The 16,671-nt window shown below is 48.1% G+C and overlaps 1 protein-coding gene across 1 annotated transcript in view; it reads left to right on the forward strand.

The window, feature by feature from the left end:
* Positions 1 to 3,228: 3,228 nt before the first annotated feature.
* LOC113573752 (double C2-like domain-containing protein beta) overlaps positions 3,229 to 16,671 on the forward strand; it is a 57,977-nt gene continuing 44,534 nt past the window's right edge. Inside the window, exon 1 of the mRNA XM_035527193.1 lies at positions 3,229 to 3,947. Coding sequence (XP_035383086.1) covers positions 3,599 to 3,947 — 349 coding nt within the window. The 5' untranslated portion in view covers positions 3,229 to 3,598. The remainder of the gene's footprint in view (positions 3,948 to 16,671) is intronic.

Raw genomic sequence — 16,671 nt, forward strand, 5'->3', positions numbered from 1 at the left:
CTCGAGAGCAATTTGCCTGCCCTGTCGATGTTTAGTGACCCATCACGTGTGGAGCCCGAGGCTCATGGGTAAAAAACTACCCTCCCTGTGAACTCTCAATTCCACCATGAATCAGAAGGGCTCGACGTGGAATCAGCCTCCTCTGCTAGCTGGGAACAGACCCCTGAGAGTGATGGAAGAGAATCCGCGTGGCAACATCGAAGGCCAATGGTAAAGTTTCACCGCAGCAACACAAAAGAAAAAAGAATAAAATAAGGCCATCAAGGCATGACCTGACATCTGTGTGGTGCTTTTAGAGCACTTGGTTAGCACGGGAGAGACTTGTAGATTCGATTCTCAGTCATTCGGTGCTTTTAGTGTAAATCAAGGATGCTGAGTGCAGCTGATACCCCGTGACCAAAATACCACTAATTGTCCAGGAAAGCAAAGTCTGCACCCAATGCAGAGCAGACTGTCTGTCTGCAGTACATGGATGGAGCGTTCCACTCCGCCCATCTTGGACAGTCTTCGTCCGAGACTCCTGGGCAACACTCTCCACCGCTTATAATCCTTCTCATGCGGGCCAGTACCATAGGTGTCTGTATAAGGAGCGCCAGCTCACGTAACGCGTGTTCCATTTATGTTCTTTTGTAGTGCGTCGTGCGGCTGTGCGGCTCGATCGCGGATTAAGGTGAAAACGCTCGGCGGAACCTCCCGCTGGGAAACATTACAGCTCCGCGTTGCGTGATCACGTAAGAGCCGCCTTCAGACACGCCTCGCCCACGCCCGGCCCGGACGCAGATAGGTGGGGGGCAAGATCGGTACGTTCCCTTCCAGGGGAGCGTGGTAAATCAGCGGGGCTCCGTCTCCTCTGCCGGTCCTCATCACGCCCCCACGTTTAGAAAAAATGGCCACATACTCTAGTATCAGGTTCCTCTTTCTACCTTTGCTCACAGAAGCACTGTGCCACTAACATTTAAGTTTACCGGCTATCTTTTTCCAACCAACAAACCCCCCCCACCCCCGCACCTTGCCGGTCATGCTCTGTTCAGAAATGTCGCGACCCCTAAACTTTAACCCCGACTCCGAGCCGCAGCCCGTTCCGAAGGTCTCTGCGCCAAGCCTGGGACACCTGACATTTGCACGGGTCTTGGAGGAGCCGGCGGCCAGCACGCGACTGGGCCGTTCCGTCTCCCCGAGATCGTCTTGCTCTGATTGGATTACCCATGATGCTCTGAGAGAGCTGTTACAGAGGGCTGTTATGAAAAGCATGCGGAGAGCCGGAGGAGATCCGGCGGGTGGGCGGCACAGATGCAAACACGTCTGTTTGAGGACTCTGTGAGATAATGAGGGGGGTGGACAATAAAATGTGCGAGTACAGCGGCCAATCAACGGGAGAGAGGAAGGAACGCACCTCCTTCTTCAGTTGTCTGATGGCTCTGACAGCTCCAGTAATTCCGGAGAGTACGAGATAATACGGTGTAATGAGGGGGCATTTTACCACTATCTTAACGTTTGATTCTATACAAACTGGATACATTTAACCGGTTTGACTGCATTGCTTGTGTATGTAAGGCTAAGAAAGTGTGTAAAATCTACATATGCTAAAGTCAAACACTGCCCGCCCGGGTCTGGCTTCTGGGGGTGGTAACAGGTTCTGCCTCCACCTGTAGCATGTTGGCATCATCGTGCGCATTCTCCTTCCTTAAGTTAATGCAGATCCTTTCAGATCCAGGAATGGCTTCACATCATCCCCTCATCTGATCCGAGCTGTTCTTGGGCGTATCTCCGGAGCGCAGACGCGCTGCCTGCCCGTAGTTTTCCGTTAGATGAAAACCTCACAGCCTTTTGCTTTCTCTCCACAGCAACGCATCGCATTTGCATTGACAACCGGGCCATTATCAGCACGGTAAATGTACTCCAATGAGTGTGTGTGTGTGTGTGTGTGTGTGTGTGTGTGTGTGTGTGTGCTTGTCTGCACTGGAGTTCTGTAGTCTTTTCCTTTTCTTAAGCAGTAATCCTCCCTTAAGCACAAAGCATGCTGTCCTCTATGGTGTGCATTGTTGATGAGGTTCTCTCATGAACTGTTCTTTTTTTTGCCAGAGAATTACGGCAGACATATTGGCAGTGACTGGTTAATGACTTCAGGAAATTAATTGCCCCAAATTACCTCCTTGTCATTCAGAGCCTCCTTTGACTAATATATTTTCACCGTCTTAATGGTACCGTCACATTGCGACTGGACCGATTTTGTTCCTCGTGGTTCAAGTACCGTCAGCCGAATCTTTGGTCCTTTTATGTTCTAAAGAATGTTAAGGTTATTAAGGAATCATCCCCTCTGGGATGCTTCACCTGGACTGGTATTCATCCCGTTCCACACATCCCATTCCACACCTGCTTTCTGATGACATCACTGGCTCCGTGCGGACGGGCATGGCGTTACTGAGCTGTGCTGGCAGAGGTCCCCGGGGGAGAGCGTCGCAGGGGTCTCCGCTCGCCAGCGACTGCATAATCAATCTGGTTTTACTGAGGGAACAAATGGGCTGTATTCTGCCATCCAGCGAAGCACCTCTAAAAATGATTCAACGTTTTACTTCGCTTTGTAAATGCCTTGGCATTTTCTCACAGTTCTGTTATTAGGAATTATTGCTGTGCTTTCATTGCTTAAGACTTATGCCTTATTTTAGAAAATAGTCATTGAAAACAAAATCTACCTATGATGGTTCCTATTTCATTTTTCATTCTAGTTATTTTTAATACGTTGTTTGTTCTGTCTGGCTGTTGGCTGGTTGGCAGTAAGCCGTGAGGCACATGGCAGCCTCGGTCAGTGCCTGTAGGAGCTCTCCACCTGTTGCGTTTGCCTGTGCTGGTGTTTAGCCGCTGGCCTGTCATGTCTATGAAGAGGGTCAAACCAACGTTAGAGTGGAGGAATGAAGACGTCTCAGGTGCTTCCCCTCTCTCTCTCTCTCTCTCTCTCTCTCTCTCTCTCTCTCTCTCTCTCTCTCTCTCTCTCTTTCTGACAGATGGAAGGGACTAATAGCATAATTAAGTAGCTGCACTGGCGGTTCCTGTTTATCGCCCCGTTGCTAAGCAGTGACATCAACCAATCCGTCCTTCTCTCTCTAATCCTGTCCCCTCCCTCCCTCTCTCTCTCTCTCTCTCTCTCTCTCTCTCTCTCTCTCCCTCCCTCCCTCCCTCCCTCCCTCCCTCTCCACTCATCCTTGTAGCTGGCGGACAGGCAGGCTCAGTTTGTTGTAGTGCTTTGAGCAGAGCTCAGAGGCAGACAGCATGGGTGCAGCGCGCAGGACCGCTCCACCAGCTCTATCCATGTAGCCCGCCGACGCGATCGCTCAAACACACACACACACACACGCACGCACGCACGCACGCACACGCGCCCAACAGCCTAGCCATCTCGTTTTGGGTTTTTTTTCTTCTTCTTCTTCAGGGACAGAAAGGTGTACTTCAGAGGCGGAAACCAATTTTTAGATTATTTTTCCAAACTTTAGTTGGCTCCCAGCAAATCTTCGGTTCTCTGCCGGTCCGCTCGCCTGCCACCACCCCATTCCTCGCCCGGGCCGGCGGGGCGGTGGGCGGCGTCGCCCGCAGGGCTGCATGCATGACACAGCGCCGAGGCGAGAAGCCCACCATCAGCATCCAGGAGCACATGGCCATCGATGTGTGCCCGGGCCCCATCCAGCCTATCAAGCAGATCTCTGACTACTTCCCCCGCTACCCACGGGGTCTCCCCCCCACAGCGCCCCCGGCCCTCGGCCGAGCCGGCTCCCTGCGCTCCTCCGCCTCGGCCGGACGCAGTCCAGAGGGCCCGGCCACTCCCGCCGACAACCTGCGCAGCGACGATGATGACCTGGACCGAGCCTTCGGCGCCAGCTCCGCCTCTGCGTTCCTGCCGCCCAGCAAGAAGGAGGAAGAGCCCGACGTGGAGGGTTACGACTCAGACGACTCCAGTGAGTAGAGCTCTCGCTGTGTCCCTTGATGTGTTTGTTCTCTGTATCGTTGTGATAGCTCTGTCTCCATTTCTCTTCGGAATATATCTCAAGACTATTACCGGCACTGTCTCTCTCTCTCTCTCTCTCTCTCTCTCTCTCTCTCTCTCTCTCCTACCACTTTTGTCTCTGTTTCTCGTTCTGTTTGTACCTCTCCTCCACTCCTCCCTTCATGTTTCCGCTTGTCAGAGACAACTGTTGCCGCGCCAGACGCCACACGGGCGCGTCGGCAGCCTTCCCGACTCCCACCCCCACCGCCCCCCATTCCCCCAGCCCCCCCGCTTCATCCGCACTGCCGCTGCGCGTCCCTGTTTTGAATTAGCCCACATGAATCATGCCCACACCGCCCGCAGGGCGCCGGGCACCCCGGGCATCACATACGCGCGCTGTTTACAAGAACATGGCCGCGGGTGGCGACAGCAGACGCCCTGGCTAGCGCCCACACCTGCCTCTCCGGCTCCTTTCTAGTCCGCACGCCAGATTCCAGGGACCGTTAGTTCTCATTCGGTCAGGGAGCAGAAGTGTGTGCTGATCGCAGAGCGTTTTTAAGGACTGGTTTCCATACGACGGCCTTTAGTTCGGACAACGTCGCACTCGCTCCTGGCGACGCCTGATTCTGCTTTGTCCTGCGTGGGGTTATTGAACCTTGAGAGAGAGAGAGAGAGAGAGAGAGAGAGAGAGAGAGAGAGAGAGGAAGCCCTATATTTCTTCCCCTCCTCTCTCTCTACCTCTTTCTTGTGTGTGTGTGTGTGTGTGTGTGTGTGTGTGTGTGTGTGTGTGTTTGTGGCTCAGAGCAGTGTCACTGGCACTCTGCACTCTGAACGTCACTGTCATAGCAAGGAGCGCTCTGCTCTTGACAGATGTTCACCTTTGACCTCTGTATAAGCCTCTCCCTTTAGGAAGTGAGCCATTGCAATGTCTCTGGCCAGACATGTTGCTGTGTTGGCCAAGTCTGGAATACTGTCCCCCAACATGAGCAAGCATATTAACTTTTGAGTTTAGTTTAATTGCTGTGCTGTTGATTATGCTAAACAATATGAATTGCTCTTGCGTGGCCATTACAGTTTCTGTGTCAAATTCCAAATCAGTTTAGCACCAGGTGCTGCGACTCTGTAATGAGGATGTATGATGCATGTGGTGTTTCCATTTTTTGTGTGTGAATGTGTTTGTGTGAAAAAGAGCGAGAGCACTGAGAGTGGAGTTTGTGTGTGTGCGTGTGTGTGCGTGCATGTGCGTGTGTGTGCGTGCATGTGCGTGTGTGTGCATGCATGTGTATGTTTGTGTGTGCATGTGTGTGCATGTGAACATTGGCAGGAGAGAGCATGCATAGGTGTGTGTGTGTGTATGTGTGTGTGTGTGTGTGTGTGTGTGTGTGTGTGTGTGTGTGTGTGTGTGCGCACGCGTGGGCGTGCCTGGCACATGACTGCTTTAATTTCAATCCTCCTTATACATTAACACTCGCACATACATACAAACACACACACACCTATGCATGCACTCTGCTGCCAATGTTCACATGCACACACACAAACACACACACACACACACACACAAAAATAAACAAAAAAAATAACAATCTGTCCATTCAGCAGTATACACCTACCCACTCTAAATCACAATTTATATATTAACAGTAGATCAGGCAGCCAAATGAAATTCTAATTTGGCTTGTTTGTTATGTGACATATGAAATACAAATACGCCCATTATACACATTTACAGTAGCAGTTAATAGGCTCCAAGGCCCACGCAGAACTCAGCAGAGCAGTTCCAGATCTGACCACCGAGACTGGACGACTGGAGATCTGGGTAATGCAACAGATGGATTTCGGAGCGACTTCCTTCTAAGCATTTGGCGCCAACAACCTGCTTTTTATGTACTCACAGATTGCCGGAGGAATCTTTCAAGGTCCCATTAACAGCCAAATGCGGTGCATTACATGAGATGAAAGGCACAAAACAAAATGTATGGCTTCTCCGTCGCTGCGACGAGACAGGTAATGGATGTGTAATTTGGCATCAGGGATCACTTCATGTCGATGCGTGGTAGAGTAACTACAAAGCGGCCCAATGAACTAGCGTTTCACACGTCCATCTGGCTGGCCCGTTCTCGCCGATCTGCCGGTGTCTGCCGACCGCGTGTAGAAGCAGGGCAATGGGGCAAGGACCCGGGCTGACTGATGCAACTGCCAGATCAGCCTCTCCTGGGCTTCTGCACCCAGCACCAGGGCCACCAGAGACTGCCTTTTCTGCTGTGATTATAACAGAGACAGCCCCCTCAGGGTTAACTGTGCAATGTTGCCGCATGTGCTACACGGCCATGCTGGTGTGAGCCTACATCTCTGCCTGAGCCGCGGTGGGTCGATAGGCATTTGTGCATCTTTGGGGAATGGAGATCAGCCTCGTTTAGAGCTATTTCCCTCACAATTCCTGTTTGCTGTCCTCAGTTTTCTTTTTACCAGACACCTTTTTATGCGGAGTAGGGCAGGACCATGCTGCCACTTGAAGGGATTTGTGCTGGAGATTTGATTTGTCCGGCTTTGGAATGTCAGAATGGGCTACTTTCAAAAGTAAAGTTGGTGCGGTTGGACAAAATGTAGCGTGATGAAAACCAGGCCTGGAACGCCTTTAAAGGGTCAGCTGAGGTGGTGCAAGATGAAGATGGAGAAATCCATCTTCACAGTATAATGGGCCTTTTTTGGCTGGGATCGAATGAGCTGAAGGCATGCTACGGCCTTTCGAAGGCGAGCTCGTGGTTCTTACCCATCGTTGTCAGTTCTTGTAGGAGCTCCAGTTAACTCTGCTTAGGCCTGTAATGTAGCAACAGTTGCACATTTGGGAACATACAATACTTTAGAATGCAAAAGCTTTGTAACTACACTTTGAACCACGAATAGCAGTGAATAAATACAGAGCTTCCTATCTTTTGTGTGGTCTGTTCAACTCTGGGCTTCTGGAGTTAGGCAGATTTTATGATACTTAAGGTCTCTTGCTTCATGTTTGTTTTAACCGAGGAACTTCCAGGCAGCTCTGGGGAAAGCATGCCCGTGGTGTGTTTCTGTGTTCCATCATCACATGGTCCCCATGCACACGGTGAAGGCCCACGTTATGCAGCGGGCCGAGCCTGGTACCCCTCCCCGCCGGGTGCCACCTCGCCATTGACACGAGCGTTTTCATGCTGTCTCCGTGACGAAGCATAGAAGCCCAGGGTGAAGCCCTTTCTCGTTTGCTTTTCATCAGTTCAGACTTGAATTGAACTGCAAAAGTGCACCATCAGCAGAGCTTATCTAAGCAGGCATTCAGTAACCGCGCGCTCCTGCGCAGTGCAGAGGGCCGTGTGTGTTCGCCTTCCGGTATGCCACGTCTCCCTTTCACAGCGTGCACGTATTCCTGGTCTCACTACCTGAGAGAGGAGCCACTGCAAGCCTGTAGCATCTACGGCGTGTCCGATTCGTCCCTAAACAATTCCCTGCATCAGTCAAAAATCTTTACAGACAAAGCAGTGGAGCAAGACATGCATAATGGCATGTGGTTGCCACTGAAGTCATTTTGTTTCATACAAAGTGTAATTCAGTCTGTGTCACGGGGCCACATCCCACAAACACTACTCCCACACATGCAGGACAATGTTTGTACTCAGAGGAAAACCTTCTTCACTAAGGCCCATTGACCCAGTTCTGTGCAAGCTAGAGGATCTCCCAGGTACAACGGAAGGGGGAGGTGGAGGAAGGTGGGGGATTCCTGAAAGCCGGCTCACAGCCTTCCGTAGAATCCCATTAACGATCCGTCCGCCAGCTGTCAGCAGGTAACGAGACGAGCGAGGTGCATTCTCTCTCCGTCGCCGGCCCTTTGGCTCTTCTAGACCGCACCGGCTTACATTTAAAAAAAAAAAAGCAAACAACCACCACGTGTTTTCACCTGCCTATCTGGGCAGCTGGGTGCAATCACATTGCGTGCGATGTCGAGCAGAACTCCTCTAAGAAAACAGATTGAGAGGGGGATGCATTGGCCTTTCTCTCCCTCTCTTTCCCTCCCTCACTTCCTCTCCCTCTCTTTTCCCATCAGCCTCCCTCTGATTACAATAGGCGTCATGGAGTTTCGTCTGGACACTCTGCCAGCCCATCAGCCATCTGTGGTGCCCATTGACAGCGTTCTCATTCTTCCCGGTTTGTTCTTTCGGTGCCATGCCTCTCCATGCGTGCTCGAGCAGCTTACTGCCTGAAAGGCACACGATGGAGATATAAGGGCTTGGTGGCAACTCTCGCCAGATTCTTTAGATACAGACCTGTATGTAACCATTTAGATTATCTAATTTGGAGGAGACATATTAAAGGCAAATAGTACTTACAATGAAATCGAATTACATCTGTGCTTGTTTTGTTTTTGGCATGCCAGTCTCCCGTTACGTGGTGATTGAATTTGCTTCATCAGTGAGTCGCTTCATGAGGCTGCAGGGAAGGTCACGTTTCCTTTCCTATCAAGACCACAGAGCATCTAGAGTTGCTCATTTGAAATCTTTTCTTTCTAATGCTGTTCCAGGCTGTACTGGTCCGTTTGTGAAGTCTGAAGCCCTATCGAAAGGAGCCTCCTAATCCCCTCCCCCCCCCTCCCCCCGTTTTTTCCGTGCGCTCCGTCTGCAGGGAAGGCGGTGTGTTTGGGATTGGGAATGTTTACCGCCGACATGTAGGAATGCTGGGGGGAAGGGTTACGGCTGCGGCGGATCCCAGGCAGAGCCCAGCAGCGGAATAAGAGGAAGGATCTGGAAAACATGGAAACGCAAAAAGCACTTGGGCCCAAACGTCGTCAGGCCGGGTAAGCAGAAGTGGACGTCATGTGCAGTGGATGTTCGTGATCACTTCCACCAGGCCTCAGAGCCTCGGAACAGAAGGAGTAACATTTGCACTTTCAGTCAACCTTATTCTAACTGAAGTGGAAGGAAACATATGAGAGAAAGCCCTCTATTTAACAAAAAGGAAGAAATCCCAGAGGAGCATTGGAGGTTTGTGCACCTCCAGCGATATAAAGTGTCTGAGGGGGAGAGACTTCTTATGAGAACAGGGATAGTGAAGTTTTGCTTGACTGTCCAGATCTCCCAGGCTGTTCTCTGTGTTACTGTCACGTCAGGATTAACTTTTATCTGACCTGTACACATGCAGACACTTGTGGCAGTGACAAAGAGCCGGCAGGTAGCCCAGACTCAAGAGTCCTTGATTTTCGGGGTGAGAGCTTACCCTAACGCCCAGAGAGCATTCTAGTGCCAAAATCTTTTAAAAATACATATATATCCAGGGAATATAATAAGGATGTTCCGTACTCTGCATCCAATCCATGGAATAAAGACATCGAAGAGAGTCACTCTGGTGATGCTCTACAGAATTCCGGAGGTGCGCCTGCATTTCCCAGACGCATGAGAGAGCATGCTGACTGTGCTTCCACAAACCACCTCCCCAGCGGCTCTGGATCTGTGCAGGGGAATCCGAGAGCAGCGAAACGGGTTCTAGATTGCACCTTATTTAGTGAGAGTTTGTAGCCTTTTAATCAGCGATGACATCTGTGACATTAGAGCCTAATGAAACATATATCAGGGAGGTCACTGTTTGCTTCCCTTAATTTGACAGTTGGGCGTTTGCAAGTCATGGGCAGCATTTCTTTTCTTCATTTTGCTTCTTATTTATTATTTAGTGATTGTATTTCAAATTTAAAAAATGACAAAGCAAAATTCTAACAGTCAGTTTGCTCCCCCTCCTTCACCTGCCATGCTGGCTCTTCACAAGAAATAAAAAATGAAAACAATAGTAAATAAATAAATAAGAACCGCATAGGAGACCAGGATTCCATCATTCCCAACATCCATAATCTGCGCACGTCACTTCTCTTATTCCATCATACCACGTTAAGTTCTAGGAGCAGCAATAGTGATTCTTGCAGAAGATGGAAGTTGCTCAACAATGCCAGAGCCAGAGATGTATGGCTAGATGATGATGAATTATCCAACACTAAACGAGAACTTGTTTCCAGCATGTAATCCATGGGGAAGTGTCTGTTATTGAAGAGACTGAACCACCTCTTTCCAAAAAGGCAAGAAGGCATTCCATCACATGGGTGGGTGTGAGGGTCTCTAGTTTGAGACCCTCACACAGTAAGGATGAGAGCCAAGCCCATTAGGTGTCTTACACTGCGTGTCAGATTTGCTCTCAGATTTTCATATGAATGGGTTCATAAGGGGAATGTGAAGCTCTAAACACGTTGTTCCATGTTCTCTCTTTCTTTTTGACCAGTGCAGGGAATGAAACAGTCATTATTTGCAGCATATGGGAGGGGTTTTTTTTGTGGGGGGTTTTCTGCGTGTCATTCACTATGTTTTCAGCTCCTTGTCCTTCCAGTGCTCCTGTAACACTTCCCAGTCTGAATGTTATGGATCCATTTGAGCTTCCTGCACTAATCCTTTGCTGCTTTGGCCAATCCCACTGGCTTTAAGTGGACTTCACACACATACACACACACACACACACAGATATCCCCACAGCTACAAACATTTGTACTTATACTTCTCAGTGAAGAACATATGTACACACACACACACACACACACACACACACACTCACACATATGTATGTGCACACACATGCACACACTCTCATTTAACCCCACACCCTCTCACTTCTCAATCCCCCAGCTCAGAGAGCATGGTGCGGTAATCCCTCTTTAATAGTTGGGATCTAATAGAAGAGGGGATGACTGACCAGCTGTTGGGGTATCATGGGAGTATAATTTCAGGCATGTGGCATGGAAAGAGAAGAACCCACTGAACTCTCACTTGCCGTTACCAGCCATCCAGACACTGAGATCAGTTTAAAAGGGCTACTAAGGCAGACAGGCAGTGGACACTATTTATACAAATGGAAGTCTTTAAACAGTAGCGATCTGTTCTATTTCCACAGTACTTACTGAACATTGTCACGTCCTATTCCTCTGCTCCACGGCCGACCAGTGAGCTGCTCGCGTATCACTAACACAATGGCCGAAGCATTGTTTCACCCTGAGTGCCAAGGTGACTAGTTCATGAATGAGCGCTAGTTATCTTGTTTGTGTAAAGCTAGCTTTGCCCCTCTGCCAGCAGGTCTTTATGAATTATCTCCATTCACATTTTTCTAGATGGAGTGTCATTTTATGGACTTTAAATGCTTCTTCCCTTATGTAGTTGGACACCCCCTTTTGCATAATGAGATACGTATCTCTGGGGTATAATGACCCAGGGCTTTCTGAACAGCTGTGAGGACCACAGTAGGGCCTGAATTGTAACCTTTGGGGAGCAGGAGCTCTTCGCTCTGAGCTCATGGCCACAGGGTGGGGAGAGGCCGAGAGGAGGAGAGCAGACAGAAAGTGGAGATGCCGCGTTTCCACGCGGCAAACTGAACCGCAGCCACTGAAGCCAGCCAGCTAAATAGACATATTCCCACCTCTGCCCTCTGCTAGTTCCTCTTCCTCCCTCCACCCGCTTAGCTGTCTGATGCCCCTGCTTATCTGACACACGCCGACCCAGAGAACTCCGTGCAGGATTAGAGCGTTGTGTAATGTGTCATATGTGTCTTATTCTTATCCTCTCGCTCTGTCGGGCAGTGCTGAGAGCCCATTCAGTTTCGAAGAACACATCACCTAAAAGCACCAACCAACAATGCGTGGAAGTTGATATCTGATGGTGTGATCTAATTTACATATTTGGGTAGTCTGTCAAAAGCCCTGCTTAAAAAAACATGAACAAATTAAATTTACAATTATAAATTCGGTTTATACAGGCTATTTATCAGGGCTTTGAAATGAGTGACAGACAGTAGTGAGTTAAATTTAAAAGGTCTTTGAAATTTGTTCCACCTCCCCAGTGCATAGGAAGCAAAAGCCGTCTCCTCGGGCCAGTCTTAGCAAAGGGACGCTCTCAGCCGTATAGATAAAGCTCATGTGCAGAAAACGCTTCACCACAAAAAAAAAAATAAATAAAAAAAAATGACATGCTAAAAATATTCAAGAAAAGTGGAGATGGAAACCAGACCTGAAACGGAAACCTGAAATGTTTCGCCATCTCAAAGTTTCATTCTCGGTATGGTCCTCTCCTGCTACATCTGTGTTGCAGTATACCGTAAGCATAACTAACATGTACTGTGCAAATCTAATGGAGAGGGAACCCACACAAGGTGCCGTGTTTATCAGCGCGCGTTTATTCAGCAGATAACTATGACAGGAGGTTTGCAAGGTCCCTCACACACACATATGATGCCTCAAGCCCCGTTAGAGCGTCTGGGCTGAAGATGGCTCCACGTGAACACATTTCCCCATGCCATGGTTGCTGCAGGATCCTTGAAGATATTCCCGCTCAAACTGCTGTCAAAAGCTGGGGAACGGTCCAGATGCTGCAGATTAGGGTCTATGTTTAGGAACACAGTGACGTGAGATGGAGAGATGTACTGGCTGGCTGACTACCGCCCTTGCAGTTCTGCGTGGCGAGTGTGTGGAAGCATATGAAAGGCATATTTGAGGACTTGCTTGTAATTAATGTGTCAGTGTGCAGCCCCATTCGTTTCTGTGAAAGAGTGCTTCAGAAAGGCCGCGGTAGCTAGCAGCGATTCAGATATAGCATTAACACAACCTCATTCACATCATGTTAACCGCCTCCCACTGGATGTCAGAAACTTCAGGTGAAGGGAATTTGAACCCTACCATGGTGCAGTCTGCTTGGATTTCTCCATGTTCCCCACACTGAAATATCGGACGGCGTCTCAGCATCCAGAACCGTCGTCCACTTCATCCAAACTGCAATATTCAGCTGTCCAGATGAAGACATTTATGTTTTTCTTTTTTTTTGGCTGCACTGTGAAATTATATGAGGTCCAATATTCCTTACTCCGGGCAGCTTGGTGGCACTTTGCAGAGCAGAAAGGCCAACTACAGTTTTCTGTTTGTTTATTTATTTAGTTAGTTAGTTAGTTTGTTTACTAAAGAGACCATAGAGGCAGCATGTAGCTGAGTCTCATGCAGTCTCATGCAGCTCCCAGCAGCGTCACTATGCCCTACAGGTACTATAAGCCTTGAATATTCATACTATATTCATGAATATTAGCGCGATATTCATACGCTTTTGGGATATGCAATATGAGCTCCAGTAACTGAATGAGTCATGTAGATAGAATGACTGTGGAATCCACAATATAATACTCGTTAGCGTCCAATTACACAAATAATGATGTCATTAGGCTCTAAAGCTATAAAATGGAAAATAAAAGTTATTTAACCTCCATGGCAATAAGTACCAAATGGGTATTTCTTTGATGAACTGCGCCAGGAAAGGGATTAAATGTGTTAATCAGAAACTATAAGTGTGGCGCTACGCAGAGCCGATTATCTAGAGGGAAGACATTGCACTCTCAGGAAGGGCAGTCATCTTAGCTGAGTCATTCAGTACCGTACAGGCTGGTCATGAGCGGGTATAGTTAGGTCCCCGTAATGTCCACGGTTCACACTCGGAGCCTCCACGCACCGTGAGTCATCTCCCACCAAGCGCGACAAGAGTTTACGTTCGTAAAGTCTTCGGATCGTCGCCGACCGCCCGCCCGCAGAGCGCCGCGCTTGACTGACAGCCGAGTGGACCAGTCACGGGCACGGACGACTGCCGCTAATGCCGTTACCGGCGCCTGAGTGCGTTTTCCGCCGGCTACTGGGTCTTCTCTAATCGCACAGTCGCCCCAGGTCCTGTTCAGCTAGGACTTCACAAAAATATCTGCCAACCTCGCACAAAATGGGCAGCCAACCTGATTTTCATTGCTAAGAGACTGTCCCAGAAATTAAGGCAAAAGAGAGGGGAATAATACTCAGGCATGAAAAAACAATTATAAAGCTATAAAATGGCAAAAACTTAAAATGACACTTTCACCTGCTTTTATAATGGGCTGCTTTTCAAGCCTAATGACTTGATAACCAGACCATCAGAACTCACACTCCCTTATTAATATATTTATGATTAACTGAATCGACCAATAAACAAAAAACAATCATGTATTAATCAAAAGCGTCTTTGTGTAGCCCATCACCTTGTGTGTGTGTGTGTGTGTGTGTGTGTGTGTGTGTGTGTGGTCTGTGTTCTGTGCATATTGTTTGCAGTGATGTTGTACTGCCAGACTCTGTAACCGTGATGGCTGAGCCTGACATTGTGTGCTGCTCCCTACCTCCCTGCAGAGACAAGATAAACCTACCGGCTTCCTTCTCGCCGTATCTCCTTCCTTCTCTCCGTATCTCCTTCCTTCTCTCCGTATCTCCTTCCTTCCCCTCCACTTTTTACAGCCCCCTCACACCCCTCCGAGGTACATGAGGCCCAGTGCCACCCCCTTCTCTCCCCGTCTGGAAATGTAATCTCGGCGAGGCGAGGCTCTTCCTCCGTCTCCCCCGCCGCGGTGTTCATCACGGGCGCCCTGCCACACGAGACATTTGTCTGATGGAAGGCTCACGTGCCGCTTCAGGTGTTGCCGGCTCGCCTCGGCACTCTGGGGCACAACGGCAGCTCACCAGGCCCAAACCGCACCATTGGGGTCTTTTGAGAGATGCCATTAAAAGCTTTTGTGAGATGTCTTTGGTAGTCACGGAAGGAAGCTGTTCTGCTGGCGGATTAAAGTTTGTTATTTTGTATTAGATGCGGTCTGTTGTATTTTGGGGGGAATGTTTTGGACCTCTCCAAGTGAAGTGTTTTTTAGGAATTGAAAAGTGGTTTGTAGCAAACGAAAACATCTTTTTTTCTTTCTTAAAGGCTGGAGTCATTTCTTTTTTTATCATGGCATGCACCTCTCTCTCTCTTTCTGACTCATACACACACGCACACACGTACACACACACGCCCACACACACACACACACACACACACACACACACACACACACACGTACACACACACACACGCACACGCCCACACACACACACACACACCACACACACACACACACACACGCACACACACACAGACCCCTTTCTGTAGAATTTACTTAGTCCAGTTCCAAACCACACTGCCGCAACTCTGAACGTCTCCCTGCTATATATGGCTGTAATTTGTCTCTGCTTTTTATGATTCAAGGTTATTTTGTTTGACAGGTGCCTGTTAAAGTGACAGATAGACATAGCACCAAAAGAGTCTTTTACCAAAGGGCTAATGTAATTTTCCCCCAAGAAAAAAAAATGTAACACAATTATGTTTTGTGAGTGCAGATGTCAGTTAATCGGTTATGAAGGGAACATTTAACTGTAGAACCTGGAAGAGCTCTAGTTCAGGGTAGCTAAAGGGTACAATCTTTCTGTTTTCTAAACAACTGGTCATGGAAGAGCAGGCCAACAGTGACAACAGGAAAGATGATGTGAGATCAGGTTCTTCTGGATTATGACACTTTGATATATCATGCTGTGTCTTGTTTTATTTTAAAAGATCATTTTATCCTCAAAATGAATTCATCTGAAGTGATGTTTGTTCCTATGTAAGAAAGTATTCTGTTACTGAAAATGCTGTTTTCATAGATAATCAAGCCTTATGCTGTGAAGGCTTCAGATTTACACAGATGAAGGATATTTCCATAATGCACAAACGGTTGATTTATAATCGTTCTCCACCTGTGAATAATTTAAAACGTTAATCTGGTGTGGATAAAAGAATCACTTAATTTAAGTACCATTGATCAATCTTCAGGAAAGATGTGAAAATGAAGACCAGATAATGCCTTTCTAAGGAAATGAGAGATAAAATTAAAGACATGCACAAGATAGTAAACGGCTACAAAACAATATCTGAGTGTTTGGAAATCTCAGTGAGCACTGCTGGAAAACCTGTGAGGAAACGGATGTTACCACCCAGGCAAAGCCTACAGAACTCCGATCAGAGCATGGAGGGTATTTGTAAAGGAATCCACTAAGAGCCCAGTCTGTCATTGTGACAGAGTTTAGCTACAGAGACTGAAGCGAAGGGTAAGCATTCGGTGATATCAGGAGCTCTACATTTGACTATTTGGGAGGGAGGCCACAAAGAAGCCATTACTAAAGATAAGCCACATCAAAGCACATCTGAATTAGCATCAGAATGGCCAATGTTTGATACGCTCTTGAGAAAAATGGAGGTTTGGGGACAAAATTAAAAATGCTGTGTGTTACGCGAACCTAGCACCTCCCATTCCTCAACAGACACCATTCCAACAGTGAGGTATGGGGATGGGAGCCTTGCCTTTCCTCAGACTTGGCATCTTGTTAAAATCAGAGGATGGGTGGACATTGCAGTGAGGAGACGCTTCAAGACAATCTGATTTAGTTTTGCTAAAAAAATTAAGGTTGGAAGAAACTTCACCTTTCAGTAAGGACGATGATCCTAAGAACAAGGCCAAAACAACATTTTGAACACAAAAGTTCTACAACAGCCAAGTCAAAGTCAAGATTCCATCCCAATGGAGCATCTGTGGCACTATATGAAAATTGCGGTCCATAAGGGTAATCCAACCTGTGCGACCTGGAGCAAATCTGCCAGGAAGAGTGAACGAAAATCACTCCCAAACAGCGTGCAAAGCCAATAAAAAACCCACTGCAGCCAAAGGTATTATTGCAGCAAAAGGTAGTTCTACCCAATACTAGTCTGCAGCAGTTCAATACTTATAATCCAAATTGAATTTGTAAT

This window comes from Electrophorus electricus, chromosome 6 (assembly GCF_013358815.1).
Source record: "Electrophorus electricus isolate fEleEle1 chromosome 6, fEleEle1.pri, whole genome shotgun sequence".
Classification (NCBI taxonomy): Eukaryota; Metazoa; Chordata; class Actinopteri; order Gymnotiformes; family Gymnotidae; genus Electrophorus; species Electrophorus electricus.